The sequence below is a fragment of the Oncorhynchus kisutch genome, linkage group LG19, assembly GCF_002021735.2.
Source record: "Oncorhynchus kisutch isolate 150728-3 linkage group LG19, Okis_V2, whole genome shotgun sequence".
NCBI classification, from domain to species: Eukaryota; Metazoa; Chordata; class Actinopteri; order Salmoniformes; family Salmonidae; genus Oncorhynchus; species Oncorhynchus kisutch.
Window position 1 is genome coordinate 58970921 of NC_034192.2, and position 23431 is coordinate 58994351.

The following is a 23431-nucleotide window of genomic DNA, read 5'->3' on the forward strand; positions in this document are numbered from 1 at the left end:
CTGCTGTTCAGCTAGACTGTCACCAAGAAAGCTGAAATCTACAGCTCAGATTTAACCTAATAAAAGCAGGAATGAGGTTTGTGCAGTGGGCCTGATACACAATCAGAGCATATTGGTTATATGCTTGGCCTGCCAGTAGTGTTAATCTCAGACCATATTATACTTCAAACTCGAGCTTTGATAACTAAATAGATCAGTTAAGAGAAACAGCTGAGCATGAATTGAAATCATTTGTAATTTTTTTTTTTTACTGGATGGTACCTGCATCTTACGGTCAAGGTGCTTTCAACACAACTGTGAACTTGAAAAAAAAACAGAGGTCAAATCATGATATCAGCGATCTTCAGGTCGTAAAGTCGGAGCCGTAGAAAGATGCCCGAGTTTCTGAAGCAGGATGAACGTTCAAAACTAGTTTTCCCAGTCGGAGTTCCCAGTTGTTTTGAACACGTCATTAGTCTCAGCGGAGGGAGGGAGAGAGGGAGAGCGCGGCAGAGGGTCCGACTCTCACCGGTCCCTGCACCGGTCCCTGCTCTTTCCTCCGGTGACACTGACTAGAGAGAGGGGACACAGTCTTCCGCATCTGCCTCATGCACAAATTCACGTTGTTCCTGTGACCAGAGAAAGTAACTACTCCTTGATATTAAAATAGACACGATGAGCTGCTAATAATAATAACATTGCAGGGCTGGCTATCAATACACTTGGCTACAAATTGCAGCCAAGTGGAAGTAGGGAGAAGCGCGTTTTATGTTTTGTAATAGAGCTGAATAAAAACAGTGTTGACAGTGCTGAATAAAAACGTAGACTTGAACTCACTTTTAAAAACAGCTGCTCTTTGCTGTATTCTTTGACAGTCTCTCTGGTCATGGTTTTAAAAGTTATGAAATCTCACGTAGGCTAGTATCACACTTTGCTGCGGGAACTGTGATCTGAGCTATCCGATTGGCTAGCACAGTAGGTGCACTCGATTTAACCAAAGATCTCCCGGTCTGCCGGGTAGGAGGAGTTTGATTTTCCAGACAAATAGTTCAAAATGGGAACCCTTAGCCTACACAGTGCGCCGGGCTTGTGAATCAAGTGCAGCTGTAACAGTATAACTTTAGACCGTCCCCTCGCCCATACCCGGGCGCGAACCAAGGACCCTCTGCACACATCAACAACTGACACCCACGAAGCATCGTTACCCGTCGCTCCACAAAAGCCGCGGTCCTTGCAGAGCAAGGGGAACCACTACTTGCAAGTGACGTCACCGATTGAAACGCTATTTAGCGCGCAGCACAGCTAACTAATCTAGCCGTTTCACATCCGTTACACAGCTACCGGCAACAGCGCATCACAAAAAAATACAAAAAATAAATAGGATAAAAGCTTAAGCTCCCGAGCTTTTATTGTCTGCTTTTCTACATAAATGTTTGGTGATCGACTTGGAATGCCTTGAAGATCGACCAATCAATTCTGATCGACCGGTTGGTGACCACTGAACTAGACTGTATGTTAATTAAAGGAAAATACCATTCAAAAACCATATTTTGTTATTCATTAGTCCACTGTGTCAAAACGCATTAGACATGACACAAGTTCTTTATCCCCTCAAAAAGTCACATTCACACAGAGTAGCCTGCATGAAGTAATCTAGTACAGTACTACACATCTATCCTAAGAAGAAAAAAAAAAGCCCCAAATTCTGATTTGTTAGTCGACTGCATGACTTTTATGAACTGTATGTGTTGTTGTCCTGCCTGTCACTTTGTGAAGCCTGTAGTGTGATGTACAGTATCTATGTATCTGTATAGATATATATGTATCCATATGGATGTGTGGGATGATGTCTGTGCAAATGATCTCTCAGTTTAACGGGCTGCATATTTAAAGGGATGAGATTATTGTTGCTAATTCAAGACATGAACTTCGCAGGCAGCGTTCATTCATTCATTCCCTCTTTCGATCTATCTCAGAATGTTGTGTTATGAGATGTACAGTCCAGTAGGTTTATCCACTTTTCTCCTCCTCCAGGACTACACGTTGACATGTAGTTTCAGCTACCTGTACCATCTATCCCTCTCTCCACTCGTTTACTGACTCTTCTCTTTCCTCCCCCTCTCTTCCAGGACTACACATTGACATGTAGTTTCAGCTACCTATCCCATCTATCCCTCTCTCCACTCGTTTACTGACTCTTCTCTTTCCTCCCCCTCTCTTCCAGGACTACACATTGACATGTAGTTTCAGCTACCTATCCCATCTATCCCTCTCTCCACTCGTTTACTGACTCATCTCTTTCCTCCCCCTCTCTTCCAGGACTACACGTTGACCATGTACTTCCAGCAGGCCTGGCGGGACAAGCGTCTGTCCTACTCTGAGATAGCCCTCAACCTGACGTTGGATAACAGGGTAGCCGACTCGCTCTGGGTTCCCGACACCTACTTCCTCAACGATAAAAAGTCCTTTGTCCACGGCGTCACGGTCAAGAACAGAATGATCCGACTGCATCCGGACGGCACCGTTCTCTATGGACTCCGGTAAGGGATTTCATCGCTTCTGATGGTTACCAATTGGTTACCAATATCTGTGTTGGTTTCTCTCAGCCAGTAGGTTGAATGCCCCTCTTTCATTTATTTATTTATTTTATCAAACCTTTATTTAACTATGCAAGTCAGTTAAGAATTTTTTATTTATTTACAATGACGGCCTACCAAAAGGCAAAAGGCCTCCTGCAGCGATGGGGGCTGCAGGAGGCAGGACAAAACACACATCATGACAAGAGAGACAACACAACACTACATAAAGAGAGACCTAAGACAACAACATAGCAAGGCAGCAACACATGACAACACAGTATGGTAGCAACACAACATAACAACAACATGGTATCAACACAACATGGTAGCACAACATGGTACCACAAAACATGGTACAGACATTATTGGGTACAGACAACAGCACAAAGGGCAAGAAGGTAGAGACAATAATACATCACGCAAAGCAGCCACAACTGTCAGTAAGAGTGTCCATGATTGAGTCTTTGAATGAAGAGATTGAGATAAAACTGTCCAGTTTGAGTGTTTGTTGCAGCTCGTTCAAATCGCTAGCTGCAGCAAACTGAAAAGAGGAGCGACCCAGGGATGTGTGTGCTTTGGAAACCTTTATCAGAATGTGACTGGCAGAATGGATGTTGTATGTGGAGGATGAGGGCTGCAGTAGATATCTCAGATAGGGAAGAGTGAGGCCTAAGAGGGTTTTATAAATTAGCATCAACCAGCGGGTCTTGCGATGAGTATAGAGCGATTACCAATTTACAGAGGAGTATAGAGTACATTGATGTGTCCTATAAGGAGCATTGGTGGCAAATCTGATGGCTGAATGGTAAAGACCATCTAGCAGCTCGAGAGCACCCTTACCTGCCGATCTATAAATTATGTTTCCGTAATCTAGCATGGGTAGGATGGTCATCTGAATCACGGTTAGTTTGGCAGCTAGGATGAAAGAGGAGCGATTACGATAGACGAAACCAAGTCTAGATTTAACTTTGATATGTGCTGAGAGAAGGACAGTGCGCCGTCTAGCCATACTCCCAAGTACTTGTATGAGGTGACTACCTCAAGCTGTAAACCCTCAGAGGTAGTTTTTTTATTTATTTTATTTTATTTTACCTTTATTTAACCAGGCAAGTCAGTTAAGAACACATTCTTATTTTCAATGACGGCCTGGGAACAGTGGGTTAACTGCCTGTTCAGGGGCAGAACGACAGATGTGTACCTTGTCAGCTCGGGGGTTTGAACTCACAACCTTCCGGTTACTAGTCCAACGCTCTAACCACTAGGCTACCCTGCCGCCCCAAAAAATAGTGCACTACATAGGGACTAGGGTGGCATTTGGGACACAGACAACGTCACAAAGAGATGTTTTCAGGATGGACAGGACCTCTGCCGTACAATCAAATACATTTCCTCCCTTTGTAGCCGTTCTACAGCTCTGTTCCATTACTGATCATAAACTGATCAGTTATTGATATTGAGACCATGAAAAGGTAAAGCATCATCAGAGAACGTGAAAGGGTCTAGATTCCTAGGTGGACAGACTAGCTATGAGCCTGTGACATCCTTTACCCTCAATCAAATACATCGCCTGTCACCAAGGGAGTACCCCAAGGCTCGATCCTATGCCCCACGCTCTTCTCAATTTACATCAACAACATAGCTCAGGCAGTAGGAAACTCTCCCATTCAATTATATGCAGATGATACAGTCTTGTACTCAGCTGGCCCCTTCCCGTATTTTGTGTTAAATGCTCTACAACAAAGCATTCTTGGTGTCCAACAAGCTTTCTCTACCCTCAACCTCATTCTAAACACCTCCAAAACAAAGGTCATGAGGTTTGGTAAGAAGAATGCTCCTCTTCCCACAGGTATTATTACTACCGTCTGTCCTACTATCAAAATGTATTTGATTGTACGGCAGAGGTCCTGTCCATCCTGAAAACATCTCTTTGTGACGTTGTCTGTGTCCCAAATGCCACCCTAGTCCCTATGTAGTGCACTATTTTTTGACTAGGGCCCGATAGAACCTTATATAGTACACTACTTTAGACCAGAGCAGTGTACTATGTAGGGAATAGGGTGGCATTTAGGATTCAGATATTCAGTCTCTGATGCTGCAGAGAAGATTGCCGTTCATAAGAGATGTTCATCAATAATGTAAAAGAACAATACAAACATACAACACACACACACTGGACGGTCTTTTATGTGCTGTTGTGCTGCCTGTAAAGGGATGAACATTCCTAGGTAGTAGCTACCCCCTCCTTGGCCTACACTTCACACTAACACCAATCTGAACATTCCTAGGTAGTAGCTACCCCCTCCTTGGCCTATACTTCACACTAACACCAATCTGAACATTCCTAGGTAGTAACTACCCCCTCCTTGGCCTACACTTCACACTAACACCAATCTGAACATTCCTAGGTAGTAACTACCCCCTCCTTGGCCTACACTTCACACTAACACCAATCTCAACATTCCTTGTCATAAAGAAGAAAGACAAATAGTCCCAAACTGTTCTGAAGCTTGTATGGGAACATTGAAACAGAGTATGAGTATTTGGCGGTAGGAGTACAGAGGCCAAAGTCTCACTCAGGAGTCTCCATTCCATGGCTGTCAGCTCTGAGAATAGTTTAGAACACCTCCAGTTCCAGATATAGGAGAAGAGTTTAGAACACCTCCAGTTCCAGATATAGGAGAAGAGTTTAGAACACCTCCAGTTCCAGATATAGGAGAAGAGTTTAGAACACCTCCAGTTCCAGATATAGGAGAAGAGTTTAGAACACCTCCAGTTCCAGATATAGGAGAAGAGTTTAGAACACCTCCAGTTCCAGTTATAGGAGAAGAGTTTAGAACACCTCCAGTTCCAGATATAGGAGAAGAGTTTAGAACACCTCCAGTTCCAGATATAGGAGAAGAGTTTAGAACACCTCCAGTTCCAGATATAGGAGAAGAGTTTAGAACACCTCCAGATCCAGATATAGGAGAAGAGTTTAGAACACCTCCAGTTCCAGATATAGGAGAAGAGTTTAGAACACCTCCAGTTCCAGATATAGGAGAAGAGTTTAGAACACCTCCAGATCCAGATATAGGAGAAGAGTTTAGAACACCTCCAGATCCAGATATAGGAGAAGAGTTTAGAAGCTGTAATGCTTCAAGTTTTATCTGCTGGTTCCTAAGCAGCCTCAACTCTCCCCTCCTTCCCTCTCTACTCCTCAACTCCCCCCTCTCCTATCCTCCTCTTCTCTTCTCTCCTCTCCCCTCCTTCCCTCTCCACTCCTCAACTCCCCCCTCCTCTTCTCTTCTCTTCTCTTCTCTTCTCTTCTCTTCTCTTCTCTTCTTCTCTTCTCTTCTCTTCTCTTCTCTTCTCTTCTCTTCTCTTCTCTTCTCTTCTCTTCTCTTCTCTTCTCTTCTCTTCTCTTCTCTTCTCTTCTCTCTCTTCTCTCCTCTCCCCTCCCTTCGCCTCTCCACCTCTCCACTCCTCTCCTCAACCCTCCTTCCCTATCCCTCCTTTCCTCTCCACTCCCCTCCTCTCCTCCCCTCTCATCCTCTCGTCTCCTCTCTCCCCCACGTGTCTTCCCTTGCTTCCTCTCCTCCCTCCCCTCTCATCCTCTCCTCGTCCCTCCACTACCCTCCTCCCCTCTCTTTCTCAGTCAGTCTGTTATTTGATGTTAGTAAGTCCAGACACCCAGTCAGCAGGACCAGATGCCAGAATGCTCAGAGCAGTGTGTGAGTGTGAGTGAGTGTGTGTGTGTGTACCTGTAGATGTGCTGTAGAGACGGCTGGTAGAACAGGCTGGTTAGAACAGCAGGGAAGATGTGTGTGTGTGTGTGTGTATATGTGTGTAGAAGATGGCTAGCCTACGGGAGACAGTCTTCAGTAACACATTGTACTACAGACTGTAAGACACACAGACATATAGTTGTTACCAGTTAAGATACTCACCACTGCATATCATACATTTATTTTAAAGATTTCAATGGACATATTAAGGGACACATTTATTCACTGTTGTTGAAAACCATATAAGAGTCACTGCAATTTTCTCTTAGTGTATTCTAGCTCTTTTTGTGAAAGGACAGGATGTATCTCTGTGCTATGGAGACATAAGGCCCTGGTCTTTTGTCAGTAGCAGGAGAGATGGGCTGCCCAGTTCAATAGAAATCATGATAGTGAGAGATGGATAAAAATAACCTTACCTTGTTCCTGTCGATATATGAACAGAACAGTTTCATTAAAAAAGTATCTCTCTCTCTCTCTCTGAGTAGGCATGACAGCTGAGAAGGAGAGAACGAGAGAGATGGTCACCTAGCCACAGCATCCATACTCTGTTCCCCCTCCTTCTGGCTACCTAGCTACAGATCTACAGCATCCATACTCTGTTCCCCCTCCTTCTGGTCACCTAGCTACAGATCTACAGCATCCATACTCTGTTCCCCCTCCTTCTGGTCACCTAGCTACAGATCTACAGCATCCATACTCTGTTCCCCCTCCTTCTGGTCACCTAGCTACAGATCTACAGCATCCATACTCTGTTCCCCCTCCTTCTGGTCACCTAGCTACAGATCTACAGCATCCATACTCTGTTCCCCCTCCTTCTGGTCACCTAGCTACAGATCTACAGCATCCATACTCTGTTCCCCCTCCTTCTGGTCACCTAGCTACAGAGCTACAGCATCCATACTCTGTTCCCCCTCCTTCTGGTCACCTAGCTACAGAGCTACAGCATCCATACTCTGTTCCCCCTCCTTCTGGCTACCTAGCTACAGATCTACAGCATCCATACTCTGTTCCCCCTCCTTCTGGTCACCTAGCTACAGAGCTACAGCATCCATACTCTGTTCCCCCTCCTTCTGGTCACCTAGCTACAGAGCTACAGCATCCATACTCTGTTCCCCCTCCTTCTGGTCACCTAGCTACAGATCTACAGCATCCATACTCTCTTCCCCCTCCTTCTGGTCACCTAGCTACAGCATCCTGACAAGTTTTGTTGAAACACTAGGCAGTAACACATATGACACGCTGCCAGGCATCTCACACACACACACACACACACACACACACACACACACACACACACACACACACACACACACACACACACACACACACACACACACACACACACACACACACACACACACACACACACACACACACACACACACACACACACAGCAGCACCATAACTAAAGGATCCTGAAAAACACCGGTTGTTGGCTGGTCCTTCTTTAAACTCAGACAAAAGCTTGTAGACTTCTGCTGCTACTGATGATGTAGGAGCAGCCTATAAATAGCATGTTATTCTTAACCCTGCCATCTTGGCCTAATTTTACATGTCCCAGGAGCTTCCTTCCTGATCCTGAGAATAGTGTGATGATTGAGTGGTGAAGTGTTGGATGACTGACTGACACCCTATCTTGTATGTAGTGCACTACTTTTGACCAGAGCTCTATGGTTCTAGTAAAAGGACTCTGGTTAAAAGCAGTTCACTATGTAGGGAATATGGTGTCATTTAGGATGTACCCAGTGAGTGTGGCAATGTCTAGCTGGCTTACTGGGTGGGTGGCTGTGTGGCTGTGTGGTTGAAGGGCTGGCTGGGTGGCTATGTGGCTGAAGGGCTGTGTGGCTGGGTGGCTGAAGGGCTGTGTGGCTGGGTGGCTGTGTGGTTGAAGGGCTGGCTGGGTGGCTATGTGGCTGGGTGGCTGAAGGGCTGGGTGGCTGTGTGGCTGAAGGTCTGTGTGGCTGAAGGGCTGGGTGGCTGAAGGGCTGGGTGGCTGGGTGGCTGAAGGGCTGGGTGGCTGGGTGGCTGAAGGGCTGAAGGGCTGGGTGGCTGAAGGGCTGAAGAGCTGGGTGGCTGGGTGGCTGAAGGGCTGGGTGGACCCTTTGGCAAGTACCAGGCATAGCATGGTGAGTTAGTGATAGCCACGGCAGGCAGAGAGAGGGGTAAACTAGGACATCCATCCAAAGGACTCCTCTGATAATACTCTGGGGCACTTTGGTTCCTTCCTCTCTCTCTCACTCTGCCTTCCTCCCTGCCTTCCTCCCTGCCTCCCTCCCTGTCTTCCTGCCTCCCTCCCTCCCTGCCTTCCTGCCTCCCTCCCTGCCTCCCTGCCTCCCTCCCTCCCTGCCTTCCTCCCTCCCTGCCTCCCTCCCTGCCTCCCTCCCTCCCTCCCTCCCTCCCTCCCTCCCTCCCTCCCTCCCTCCCTCCCTCCCTCCCTCCCTCCCTCCCTCCCTGCCTTCCTCCCTCCCTGCCTTCCTCCCTCCCTGCCTTCCTCCCTCCCTCCCTCCCTGCCTCCCTCCCTCCCTCCCTCCCTGCCTTCCTCCCTCCCTGCCTTCCTCCCTCCCTGCCTTCCTCCCTGCCTCTCTCCCTCCCTGCCTTCCTCCCTCCCTGCCTTCCTCCCTGCCTCCCTCCCTCCCTGCCTTCTACCCTCCCTCCCTCCCTCCCTCCCTCCCTCCCTCCCTCCCTCCCTCCCTCCCTCCCTCCCTCCCTCCCTCCCTCCCTCCCTCCCTCCCTCCCTCCCTCCCTCCCTCCCTCCCTCCTCCCTCCCTCCCTCCCTCCCTCCCTCCCTCCCTCCCTCCCTGCCTCCCTCAGTGCCTTCCTCAGTGCCTTCCTCCCTGCCTCCCTCCCTCCCTGCCTCCCTCCCTGCCTGCTCACTGGCTTGTTACATAATAGAGAACAATGACAATGGAGGGAGGGAAGGGAGGGAGGCAGAGAGGGAGGCAGGGAGGAAGGCAGGGAGGGAGGGAGGCAGGAAGGCAGGGAGAATGTTGAATGTTTCTATGTCCCTGAAAAATTAAATTCCCCAAACTTGTCTTCAGTGAGACCCAAGGGACCTGAGTGCCTGGGTATTTTTTGCAAATATTTCAAATGAACTTGTGCTGTTTAATTATGAAACACATGTCCACTCTTCTAGATCAGTTTGTACTTATGGTGGAATGGAAAACAATCATTTGTTGTCAGATTTAGGTTACAATCAGCTATTTCAGGTCACTAAAAGTATGTACAAAATAAAGTTATTTTACAACCAGTATACAACCTGACCATAACGTCACAAACAACGTCATAATGACAACCAGTATACAACCTGACCATAACGTCACAAACAACGTCATAATGACAACCAGTATAAAATTTGACCATAACGTCACAAACAACGTCATAATGACAACCAGTATACAATTTGACCATAACGTCACAAACGTCATAATCACAACCAGTATACAACCTGACCATAACGTCACAAATAACATCATAATGACAACCAGTATACAACCTGGCCATAACGTCTTAATGACAACCAGCATACAACCTGAAGATAACATCACAAACAACATCATAATGAAAACCAGCATACAACTTGACCATATGTCAGAAACAACATCATAATGACAACCAGCATACAACCTGGTCATAGCGTCTTAATGACAACCCGTATAGAACCTGACCATAATGTCACAAACAACATCATAATGACAACCAGCATACAACCTGACCATAACGTCACAAACAACGTTATAATGACTTTTTGCCTGTTGGGGAAAAGTCAAAGATTCTACAAATCATTGATCTCTACTCAACCATTGTTCATTTGGAAATGATTACTTGCCAAAGGGTCTTCCTGATCCTATCATATTTGATATCAATCACTATGTTGTTCTTCCATGAAGACTATGAGAGTAGTGTTGTCTATCTTTTACTGGACACAATCACCAGCTGCATGTGACACACACACCCCCGCCCTAAATTTAGCAAATCTGACCATAATTCTATCCTCCTGATTCATGCTTACTAGCAAAAACTAAAGCAGGAAGTACCAGTGATTCGCTCAATACGGAAGTGGTCAGATGACGCGACTGCTACACTACAGGATTGTTTTGCTAGCACAGACTGGAATATGTTCTGGGATTCATCCAATTGCATTCAGGAGTATACCACCTCAGTCATCGGCTTTATCAATAAGTGCATCGACAACGTCATCCCCACAGTGACCGTACGTACATATCCCAACCAGAAGCCATGGATTACAGGCAACATCCGCATTAAGCTAAAGGCTAGAGCTGCCGCTTTCAAGGACCGGGACACTAATCCAGATGCTTATAAGAAATCCCGCTATGCCCTCAGACGAACCATCAAACAAGCAAAGCATCAATACAGGATTAAGATTGAATCCTACTACACCGGCTTTGATGCTCGTCGGATGTGGCAGGGCTTGAAAACTATTACGGACTACAAAGGGAAATCCAGACACGAGCTGCCCAGTGACGCGAGCCTACCAGACGAGCTAAATGCCTTTTATGCTCGGTTCGAGGCAAGCAACACTGAAGCATGCACGAGAGCCCCGGCTGTTCTGGATGACTGTGTGATAACGTTCTCGGTAGCCGATGTGAGGAAGACCTTTAAACAAGTCAACATTCACAAAGCCGAGGGGCCAGATGAATTACCAGGACGCGTACTCAAAGCATGCGCGGACCAACTGGCAAGTGTCTTCACTGACATTTTTAACCTATTCCTGACTGAGTCTATAATACCAGTTTCAAGCAGACCACCATAGTCCTTGTGCCTCCCAAGGAAGCAAAGGTAACCTGCCTAAATTATTACTGCCCTGTAGCACTCGCGTCAGTAGCCAGGAAGTGCTTTGAAAGGCTGGTCATGGCTCACATCAACAGCATGCACTCCACACTGCCCTTTCCCACCTGACTGAAAAGATTTGGCATGGGTCCCCAGATCCTCAAAAGGTTATACAGAAGCACCATCGAGAGCATTAATGCAGCACTGGCTGCATCACCGCCTGGTATGGCAACTGCTCATTGGCTCGTTCCCCCCTCACCTGTAACTATTCCCCTGGTCGTTGATGTGAATGGGAATGTGTTCTTAGTCAATTTATCTGGTAAAATATTGATTAAAATGTTGTTGTTTTTTAAAGCTGATATGGAGTCTTCCCTATACCTGAAGTCTAACGTTTTTTTCCTGTGTGTGTGTGTGTGTGGTTGTGTGTAGGATCACAACCACAGCAGCCTGTATGATGGATCTGAGGCGGTATCCTCTGGACGAACAGAACTGCACACTGGAGATCGAGAGCTGTGAGTACCAGCTTCACCCCTGGTTGCAGAACACTCCCCTCCCATGGAGACGTCACACCCGGACCAATCTATATAGAACATTTCTATCATAGAAATAGAATTAGTAGGATATTCATTTCTTTGACCTTTTGTAAGCATTATACAACTCGTTGTCATGCCAAACATGTATGGTGAACAGGAAATGAACATGGGACATACAGTATAATGTATACATTATGCAGCAGAGAGAGAGAGAGAGAGAGAGATTCTCATTTCATTAAAACCTCACCACCCCCCTTAAAAAACACCAAAATATATCCTGTACTGTATCCATGTACCATACTCACCTTTCCCTCTACCACACGATACAAAACAACATCTCAATAACCAAAACCTCGCCATTTCTACAACCGTATATCCAAAACATCTTCCCCAACTATACAGACAGCCCCCCCAACACACATATCTCCTGAAACATCTCCACACTTTTTATCATTCTATAGAACTCAAATTCTACCCAAAGGTGCGCAGAGACCATCCCATTAAATAATAGTTAAGGGTCTGTTATCCCCCCACCTTTGTCCCTGTTCCTCCTCGTTAGCCAAATAGCCAACTTTGCCTGAGCACACAGAAAAGTCAACAAAACACATTTGGCCTTCTCATTATTTGAATACCTGTACCCATTATAAAACATCCCAACAGTAAAAACCATCCCCAACCTCTCGCACAGACATTCCAACATAGACATTAATGGCATTAACCTGGTGCACACAGAATACACATGAATCACAGTTTCTCTCATAACACAGAAAGGACACCCCTGCCTGACTCCCGGTTCAACCCAGCTGTTAGTGGCCAAGGCTCCATGTAGAACCCTCCACTGGAGGTCCCCTGACCTCCATTTAAAACCCACCATACTCTCCTCCCCACATATCCCCTGCCACTGATGTGCCTTCACCCCTGTTAGGCTCCTAATGTTCCTCATCTTAATGCAGAGGTTGTAGAAGGCTTTACCTCCCACCCCTTCAAACTCCCCCAGGCTCCTAATGTTCCTCACCTTAACACAGAGGTTGTAGAAGGCTTTACCTCCCACCCCTTCAAACTCCCCCAGGCTCCTAATGTTCCTCACCTTAACACAGAGGTTGTAGAAGGCTTTACCTCCCACCCCTTCAAACTCCCCCAGGCTCCTAATGTTCCTCACCTTAACACAGAGGTTGTAGAAGGCTTTACCTCCCACCCCTTCAAACTCCCCCAGGCTCCTAATGTTCCTCACCTTAACACAGAGGTTGTAGAAGGCTTTACCTCCCACCCCTTCAAACTTCCCCAGGCTCCTAATGTTCCTCACCTTAACACAGAGGTTATAGAAGGCTTTACCTCCCACCCCTTCAAACTCCCCCAGGCTCCTAATGTTCCTCACCTTAACACAGAGGTTGTAGAAGGCTTTACCTCCCACCCCTTCAAACTCCCCCGGGCTCAGAGTGTTAAAATCTTACAGACCCCCTTGCCAGTCCCCAGTCTCTGCCGTCAGCTGCAGTGGCAGAAATATTGGTGGCCCTTCCCCCTTTGGCCGCTCAAACACCCTCCTTACCGGCTCAGACAGTGCCTCCTGGACCTCCTCCAGGAATCTCTCCAGCAGCCTAAGAGACGTTATTCCTGTTTGTTGTGCCAGGACTTCTGGGGTTTTCCACCCCTCCTCTCCCAACAGTTGCTGGTCATCCAGCCTTAGTAAACCCACTACCATCAGTTGCCTCTGCAGGGTGGCCGACTTAACCAATCTCAAAGGGATGGCTGGGTTGTGGAAGATAGGCTCCTCCCACACCCACAGCCCAGGCTCCACACCCCCTTCTCATATGGGACTTAGCAGCTGCCAGGCCCTCAGCACTGCAGAGTAAAAATCAGAGAGACCTGCTGTACTCAGCCTCTACAGCTTCATGAGGAACAGCTGCCGGTCCAACCCTAATCCGCCAGCTCTCCTCAGCAGTGTGCATGCTGGTTCCCTCCAGCCAACATCAGTATAGTACAGCAGTCTCTGCACCACCTTTAGCCGGAAAGCAGCCACCTTGCTCTCCAGTTCCACCAGGCCCTGTGCTCCTTCGTGGAGGGTCATGTACAACACTGCCGCCCTCAGCCAGTGATGGCCCGACCAGAAAAAGTCCACCAGCTTGCGTTGCAGGTCTGCGAGTGGGGGGGGTTGAGGACAGCCAGTTTATGCCACAGGGAAGATGCCATCAGGTTGTTGATTATCAGCACCCTCCCGCTATATGACACTTGGGACAGGAGCCACCTCCACCTGGCCAGTCTTGACACCACTGCCTGTGACAGCCCCTCCCAGTTCTTCCTGACCCACCTCTCTGAGCCCAGATACACCCCCAACATTATAAGCCCTTCACAACCCCACTGCAAGCCCCCTGGAAGCAGAGGAGGGGCCCAATCCCTCCATGCCCCACATAACAGAGCTTTGCTCTTGCCCCAGTTTACCTTAGCTGATGAAGCTCCCTCGTACACCTTCAGACTAGTCTCTGTGCCTGCATATCCTTACCATCCCTGACCATCTCAGAAACGTCATCTGCACACGCTGACACAGCTATGCCTGTCAACACACCCATGCCTGTCCAGCACACTGCCGTCTCCTGCATAGCAGGCCCAAAAAAGGTCCAATGGCTAATGTAGATAACTACCCCGATAGAGGGCAGCCTTGTCTAATGCCCAGTCTCACCCAGACTGGCCTACTGAGCCCCCCTCCCACCTTGACCATACATGACGCCCCAGCATACAACATCTTCAAACAGGTCAAAAACCTTTCCCCCAAACACAGACATCACATTAAACAGATACTCATGGTCCACTCTATTAAATGCCTTCTCTTGATCTAAAGAGACCAGTGTAAAGTTCACATTAGAACCTATCGACAAGTCCAACATGTCCCTGATTAAGAAGTTGTCCGTGATTGAGCGTCCCGGTAAACAATATGTTTGGTCCTTATGTACTATTGAATCCAGATTGGACTTCAGTCTGTTAGAGAGGACCTTGGCAAATGTCTTGTAGTCCACACAGAGTAATGCCACAGGCCTCCAGTTTTTAAGTTCACACAAGTCCCCTTTTTTGGGCAGGAGAGTCAGAGCCGCCCGACGGCAGCTCATCGGCAAGTCTCCTACCCCGACGCATTCACGCAACACACAAAATAAGTCTAGTCCAATTATCCCCCAGAATTTTTTATAAAACTCCACTGGGAGCACATCGACCCCTGGTGCACGACCAGGGGACATCTGGGTTACGGCCTCTGCCAGTTCAATGGACAACAGAGGAATGTCAATTTCAGAGAACTTAGGGAGTTCTGCGAACAAGAACTGAGCACACATAGGATCACACAGTTCTGCCCTATACAACTCAGTACAAAACTCCACAGTCCGCTCCCGCATCTCCCCACCACAGAGGTCACCCGCCCATCAGACAGCCGTAGACAATGCATACCCTTGGCTTCACCAATGCATACCCTTGGCTTCAAACCAAAGAAGAAGGAGCTGAGAGCATCCATCTCCTTGATCATGGAGAACCTAGCTCTTACAAGTGCTCTCTTTGCTTTAACCTGGAAAAAACTGCCCAGGTCCCTATGTAATTCAGCTAAATTAGCCTGGAGGCCTACATTCCCTTGCCCCACCATCTCTACCTCCATCTCACTCATACTATGCTCTAGTTCCCCCAATACTCTCCTAGCCTCTGAGGGTGAGAGAGCTGTATACTGTTGACAGAAAAGCCGAATATGGACTTTCCCCACATCCCACCATTGACTCAGAGACTCATACTCCTCTCTTCACTGCAATGGATTTTTACGAAAGACAGAAACATCCTATTGGAAGTTCAATGTAAAGCTCTTACAAGATGTCACTTCTTGCTCAGGTTTAGCACAGTGCCAGAAAGAAACTCTACATCTAAATAGTGTCTGAAGGAGGACAATATGCCCCTCATTTTTCATAGCATGTTGTACTGATCTTACAAACTTTCTCCGATCAGAAAAAAAATCCTCAATATGAACTTTTTTCCCCTTGGTCTCATTCAGGAACCTTGTCAGTTCCCTCAACGTGTACTTTGACCCCTCTGCTTGACTCCTCTACCCCTCTGCTCAGCTCCGGACCCATTGAAGAGGAGTCTGAAAAAAAAACTCCTCATCATCCTCTTCCTCAGATTCACTTTCCTCCTCATCTCCATCTCCCATCCTGACCACCTGCCCTTCCTCTCTTGTTAGGCCCCCCCCCAGCACAAGGCAAAGGTTCCATGGTGCCTTTGCCCACCCCACCCCAGCCTCCCCCTCCCACCTCCTTTCTTCTCCCATGTTTTCCTTTTCCGCTTGACACCCTCCTCCTCCCCTCAGTCTCTTACACTTCCCCACTATACTCTCCTCATCCACTAGCATAACCTGACTAGACCCAGCCTCATCTACACCACCATCTATAGCATGACTAGACCCAGCCTCATCTACACCACCTTCCATAACCTGACTATACCCAGCCTCATCTACACCACCCTCCATAACATGACTAGACCCAGCCTCATCTACAACACCCTCCATAGCCTGTCTAGACCCAGCCTCATCTACACCACCATCTATAGCATGACTAGACCCAGCCTCATCTACACCACCCTACATAACCTGACTAGATCCATCCTCATCTACAACACCCTCCATAGCCTGACTAGACCCAGCCTCATCTACACCACCATCTATAGCATGACTAGACCCAGCCTCAGCTACACCACCATCTATAGCATGACTAGAGCCAGCCTCATCTACAACACCCTCCATAGCCTGACTAGGCCCAGCCTCATCTACACCACCCTCCATAGCATGACTAGATCCATCCTCATCTACAACACCCTACATAGTATGACTAGGCCCAGCCTCATCTACACCACCCTACATAGTATGACTAGGCCCAGCCTCATCTACACCACCCTCCATAACCTAACTAGACCCAGCCTCATCTACAACACCCTCCATAGCCTTACTAGGCCCAGCCTCATCTACACCACCCTCCATAGCATGACTAGGCCCAGCCTCATTTACCCTACCATCTCTAGCCTGACTAGACCCAGCCTCATCTACACCACCCTCCATAACCTGACTAGGCCCAGCCTCATCTATCCCTCATCCATAACCTGACTAGGCCCAGCCTCATCTATCTCCGATCCATATCCTGACTTGGCCCAGCCTCATCTATACCACCCTCCATAGCATGACTAGGCCCAGCCTCATCTATCCCTCATACATAGCCTGACTAGGCCCAGCTTCATCTACACCACCATCCATATCCTGACTAGACCCAGCCTCATCTACACCACCATCCATAACCTGACTAGACCTAGCCTAATCTACCCCACCATCTATAGCATGACGAGACCCAGCCTCATCTACACCACCATCCATAGCATGACTAGGCCCAGCCTCATCTACACCACCATCCATAGCAGGACTAGGCCCAGCCTCATCTACATCACCCTCCATAGCCTGACTAGGCCCAGCCTCATCTATACCACCCTCCATAACCTGACTAGGCCCAGCCTCATCTATACCACCCTCCATAACCTGACTAGGCCCAGCCTCATCTACACCACCCTACATAGTATGACTAGGCCCAGCCTCATCTACACCACCCTCCATAACCTAACTAGACCCAGCCTCATCTACACCACCCTCCATAGCATGACTAGGCCCAGCCTCATCTACCCCACCATCTCTAGCCTGACTAGACCCAGCCTCATCTACACCACCCTCCATAACCTGACTAGGCCCAGCCTCATCTATCTCTCATCCATATCCTGACTAGGCCCAGCCTCATCTATACCACCCTCCATAGCATGACTAGGCCCAGCCTCATCTATCCCTCATACATAGCCTGACTAGGCCCAGCCTCATCTGTACCACCCTCCATAGCATGACTAGGCCCAGCCTCATCTACACCACCATCCATAGCATGACTAGGCCCAGCCTCATCTACACCACCATCCATAGCATGACTAGGCCCAGCCTCATCTACATCACCCTCCATAGCCTGACTAGGCCCAGCCTCATCTATACCACCCTCCATAACCTGACTAGGCCCAGCCTCATCTGTACCACCCTCCATAACCTAACTAGGCCCAGCCTCATCTGTACCACCCTCCATAGCATGACTAGGCCCAGCCTCATCTACACTACCCTCCATAGCATGACTAGGCCCAGCCTCATCTACACCACCATCTCTACCCTGACTAGGCCCCGCCTCATCTACACCACCCTCCATAGCATGACTAGGCCCAGCCTCATCTACACCACCATCTCTACCCTGACTAGGCCCAGCCTCATCTACACCACCATACTTAACCTGACTAGGCCCAGCCTCATCTACACCACCATACTTAACCTGACTATGCCCAGCCTCATCTACCCCACCATGCTTAACCTGACTAGGCCCAGCCTCAACTACCCTACCATCTCTAGCCTGACTAGGCCCAGCCTCATCTACACCACCCTCCATAGCCTGAGTAGGCCCAGCCTCATCTACACCACCCTCCATAGCATGACTAGGCCCAGCCTCATCTACCCCACCATCCATAACCTGACTAGGCCCAGCCTCATCTACACCACCCTCCATAGCATGACTAGGCCCAGCCTCATCTATACCACCCTCCATAGCCTGACTAGGCCCAGCCTAATCTACACCACCATTTTTAGCCTGACTAGGCCCAGCCTCATCCATCCCTCATCCATATCCTGACTAGGCCCAGCCTCATCTACCCCTCATCCATATCCTGACTAGGCCCAGCCTCATCTATACCACCCTCCATATCCTGACTAGGCCCAGCCTCATCTACCCCTCATCCATATCCTGACTAGGCCCAGCCTCATCTATCCCTCATCCATATCCTGACTAGGCCCAGCCTCATCTATACCACCATCCATAGCATGACTAGGCCCAGGCTCAACTATCCCTCATCCATATCCTGACTAGGCCCAGCCTCATCTACCCCTCATCCATATCCTGACTAGGCCCAGCCTCATCTATACCACCATCCATAGCATGACTAGGCCCAGCCTAATCTACCCCAACATTTTTAGCCTGGCTAGGCCCAGCCTCATCTACACCACCATCCCTGGCATGACTAGACCCAGCCTCTGCTGTCTGCGTCTCATGGCCCCCTGCACGTTGACTTCGATTTATCCCACTGGCGCTTGTGCCCTCACCTTGTCTACGGCCTTTATGTGGGCACGCAAAGCTCTTATGCCCCAAATCCCCACACTCAAAACACTGTAGACTATATGTGCTGGCAAACCCTGTGTAGAGCCCCTCCCCATGCCTCACTTTAAAATGCACATTTAGCTGTTGCTCATTGTTATTCAGAAACATGAACACTAGCCTCCGGAACGAAACAACATGCTTAACGACATCTACCTGAAAAACCTGCCGACAGTATACGAAAACTGCTAGCAAACTTACCAAAACAACTCAGCTCTTTCCTGATTTGATCATCCGTAATAAACGGAGGCATATTTGCAACTACCACTCTTGTCGAAGGGGTAAAAAGAGGCGAAATTGGCACCAACACACCCCTTACAGATATTCCACTAGCAATGAGCCTACCCACCAAATTAGCTCTTTTCATGAACACAACCACAGCTTTGTTCATTCTGGAAGCAGAATGTACAAATTCAGCTCCTACCTGTTCACCGACCGTGAGCAGAACCTCCTCTATCTTAACTCCATTCTCAGGAACACACCTAAATCCATGCCGTATCGACAGCATCTCCTCCGCGCTAGGCTGAGAAGCCATCGCGCACACCACACCTTCCAAACCCCAGGAAACTAACTCTGTCTTCTTCCACCCTAGCTTTGAAAAAAACCTGTCTATACCGCTAAAACAAATTGTGCATTAACCCCCCACGATAGAAAATAGCATTTGAAAGAAAAGACCAAGGACAGAATCAAGAAAATAAGTTAGGACAGAGCCCTCTACACCAAACACTCAAACTCCAAAAAACTCCCAGCATGCACTGCGAGAGAGAGTGAGAGAGGGAGACAGAGAGAGAGAGATACAGAGAGATATATATACAGAGAGACAGAGAGAGAGACAGAGAGCTACACACACACACACACGACAAGCATTAAACTGTGGGGTCAGTACTGCTCCACTTTGGTCTTCTATTATCTACCATTTACTATCTACTCTCTACCATCTACCATCTACTCTCTACCATCTACCATCTACTCTCTACAATCTACCATCTACTCTCTACCATCTACTATATACCATCCACTCTCTACCATCTACCCTCTACTATTTACTATATACCATCTACTATATACCATCTACTATATACCATCTACTCTCTACCATCTACTATATACCATCTACCATCTACTATATAGCATCTACTCTCTACCATCTACCATGTACTATATACCATCTACCATCTACTATATACCATCTACTATCTACCATCTACACTCTACTATCTACCATCTACTATATACAATCTACTGTATACCATCTACTAAAAACCATCTACTGTCTACCATCTACTATATAACATCTACGATATACCATTTACTATATACCATCTACGATCTATGATATACCATCTACCATCTACGATATACCATCTGCCATTTACGATATACCATCTACTATCTACCATCTACTATATACCATCTACCATCTACTATATACCATCTACTATATACCATCTACCATCTACTATATACCACCTATTTCTATCTCTCTATCTCAAAATCAAATCAAATTTTTGTTGTCACATACACATGGTTAGCAGATGTTAATGCGAGTGTAACGAAATGCTTGTGCTTCTAGTTCTGACAATGCAGTAATAACCAACGAGTAATCTAACCTAACAATTTCACAACAGCTACCATATACACACAAGTGTAAAGGGATGAAGAATATGTACATAAAGATATATGAATGAGTAATGTCGTGGAAATTTCCTCTATTTACCAAATCATGGGAGCAAACCACACACCATTCAGAGTTAGTTATCAAAGACCATCTTTAAATATATGAGCTCTATCACAACCCTGTGACTCTCAGATCAATTCAGTGTCTATCAATGAATTCTCTGAGAGTCCCCCACACATTGCAGCTGAGATCCTTTAATAGCAAAAGACACACATAGCCCGACAGCATAGGAATAATTTATCGTTCAGCTTTGCTCTCTTCTCAAACTCAGAACCATAAACAAATCCTCCATATCCATATATCAAATCCATCCTATCTTGACAAGATCACAGAGACACACTGACTGGCACACAGACATTGTGGAGCCAAGAGATACACGCTTGACCTCTCCCCTCTCTCCGGCCCAAACAACTTAGTCTTGACATAGAACAGATACTGCAACCCCGCCACAGTATTATACAAAAATAACATTCTGATGAGAAGTAACTTACAAACATATGATGAATATAAAACATCTTACCTATGTTACCAACCAATTCTGATTATTCCCCAACAGTGATCGTACAGAACGGCATAGGCAAGATGCAGTAGATGGTATCAAGTACAGTATATACAGTGCCTTGCGAAAGAATTCGGCCCCCTTGAACTTTGCGACCTTTTGCCACATTTCAGGCTTCAAATATAAAGATATAAAACTGTATTTTTTTGTGAAGAATCAACAACAAGTGGGACACAATCATGAAGTGGAACAACATTTATTGGATATTTCAAACTTTTTTAACAAATCAAAAACTGAAAAATTGGGCGTGCAAAATTATTCAGCCCCCTTAAGTTAATACTTTGTAGAGCCACCTTTTGCTGCGATTACAGCTGTAAGTCGCTTGGGGTATGTCTCTATCAGTTTTGCACATCGAGAGACTGACATTTTTTCCCATTCCTCCTTGCAAAACAGCTCGAGCTCAGTGAGGTTGGATGGAGAGCATTTGTGAACAGCAGTTTTCAGTTCTTTCCACAGATTCTCGATTGGATTCAGGTCTGGACTTTGACTTGGCCATTCTAACACCTGGATATGTTTATTTTTGAACCATTCCATTGTAGATTTTGCTTTATGTTTTGGATCATTGTCTTGTTGGAAGACAAATCTCCGTCCCAGTCTCAGGTCTTTTGCAGACTCCATCAGGTTTTCTTCCAGAATGGTCCTGTATTTGGCTCCATCCATCTTCCCATCAATTTTAACCATCTTCCCTGTCCCTGCTGAAGAAAAGCAGGCCCAAACCATGATGCTGCCACCACCATGTTTGACAGTGGGGATGGTGTGTTCAGGGTGATAAGCTGTGTTGCTTTTACGCCAAACATAACGTGTTGCATTGTTGCCAAAAAGTTCAATTTTGGTTTCATCTGACCAGAGCACCTTCTTCCACATGTTTGGTGTGTCTCCCAGGTGGCTTGTGGCAAACTTTAAACGACACTTTTTATGGATATCTTTAAGAAATGTCTTTCTTCTTGCCACTCTTCCATAAAGGCCAGATTTGTGCAATATACGACTGATTGTTGTCCTATGGACAGAGTCTCCCACCTCAGCTGTAGATCTCTGCAGTTCATCCAGAGTGATCATGGGCCTCTTGGCTGCATCTCTGATCAGTCTTCTCCTTGTATGAGCTGAAAGTTTAGAGGGACGGCCAGGTCTTGGTAGATTTGCAGTGGTCTGATACTCCTTCCATTTCAATATTATCGCTTGCACAGTGCTCCTTGGGATGTTTAAAGCTTGGGAAATCTTTTTGTATCCAAATCCGGCTTTAAACTTCTTCACAACAGTATCTCGGACCTGCCTGGTGTGTTCCTTGTTCTTCATGATGCTCTCTGCGCTTTTAACAGACCTCTGAGACTATCACAGTGCAGGTGCATTTATACGGAGACTTGATTGCACACAGGTGGATTGTATTTATCATCATTAGTCATTTAGGTCAACATTTGATCATTCAGAGATCCTCACTGAACTTCTGGAGAGAGTTTGCTGCACTGAAAGTAAAGGGGCTGAATAATTTTGCACGCTCAATTTTTCCACTTCATGATTGTGTCCCACTTGTTGTTGATTCTTCACAAAAAAATACAGTTTTATATCTTTATGTTTGAAGCCTGAAATGTGGCAAAAGGTCGCAAAGTTCAAGGGGGCCGAATTCTTTCGCAAGGCACTGTAGGTCTGTAGCAGTTTGGGTCAAGAGTGTCCCCCCTTTGAAGAAGGGGATGACCGCAGCTGCTTTCCAATCTTTGGGAATCTCAGACGACACGAAAGAGAGGTTGAACAGGCTAGTAATAGGGGTGGCAACAATTTCGGCAGATAATTTTAGAAAGAAAGGGTCCAGATTGTCTAGCCCGGCTGATTTGTAGGGGTCCAGATTTTGCAGCTCTTTCAGAACATCAGCTGAATGGATTTGGGAGAAGGAGAAATGGGGAAGGAGGGAATAGCTACACTGTTTGTATTCGGTCATGTTTCCGGTCACCTTGACCTGGTTAAAATTAGTGGCTTGTGCTTTCAGTTATACGCGAATGCTGACATCAATCCACGGTTTCTGGTTGGGGAATGTTTTAATAGTTGCTGTGGGTACTACATCGCCAATGCACCCTCTGTCTATCTCTCTGTCTCTCTCTCTCTCTCTCTCTCTGTCTCTCTCTCTCTCTGTATCTCTCTCTGTCTCTCTCTGTATCTCTATCTCTCTGTCTTTCTCTCTGTATCTCTCTCTATCTCTGTATCTCTATCTCTATCTCTCTGTCTCTGTATCTCTATCTCTCTGTCTCTCTCTCTCTCTCTCTCTCTCTCTCTCTCTCTCTCTCTCTCTGTCTCTCTTTCTGTCTCTCTGTTTCTCTTTCTCTCCACTATTT

General features: G+C 47.0%; 1 protein-coding gene across 2 annotated transcripts in view; it reads left to right on the forward strand.

Moving 5' to 3' along the window:
• The window catches only part of LOC109878334 (gamma-aminobutyric acid receptor subunit beta-2), an 82171-nt gene that overhangs the window by 35542 nt on the left and 23198 nt on the right, over positions 1–23431 (forward strand). For both annotated transcript variants that reach the window (XM_031798154.1, XM_031798155.1), the window contains exons 4-5: positions 2299–2519; positions 11541–11623. In XM_031798154.1, coding sequence (XP_031654014.1) covers positions 2299–2519; positions 11541–11623 — 304 coding nt within the window. The remainder of the gene's footprint in view (positions 1–2298; positions 2520–11540; positions 11624–23431) is intronic.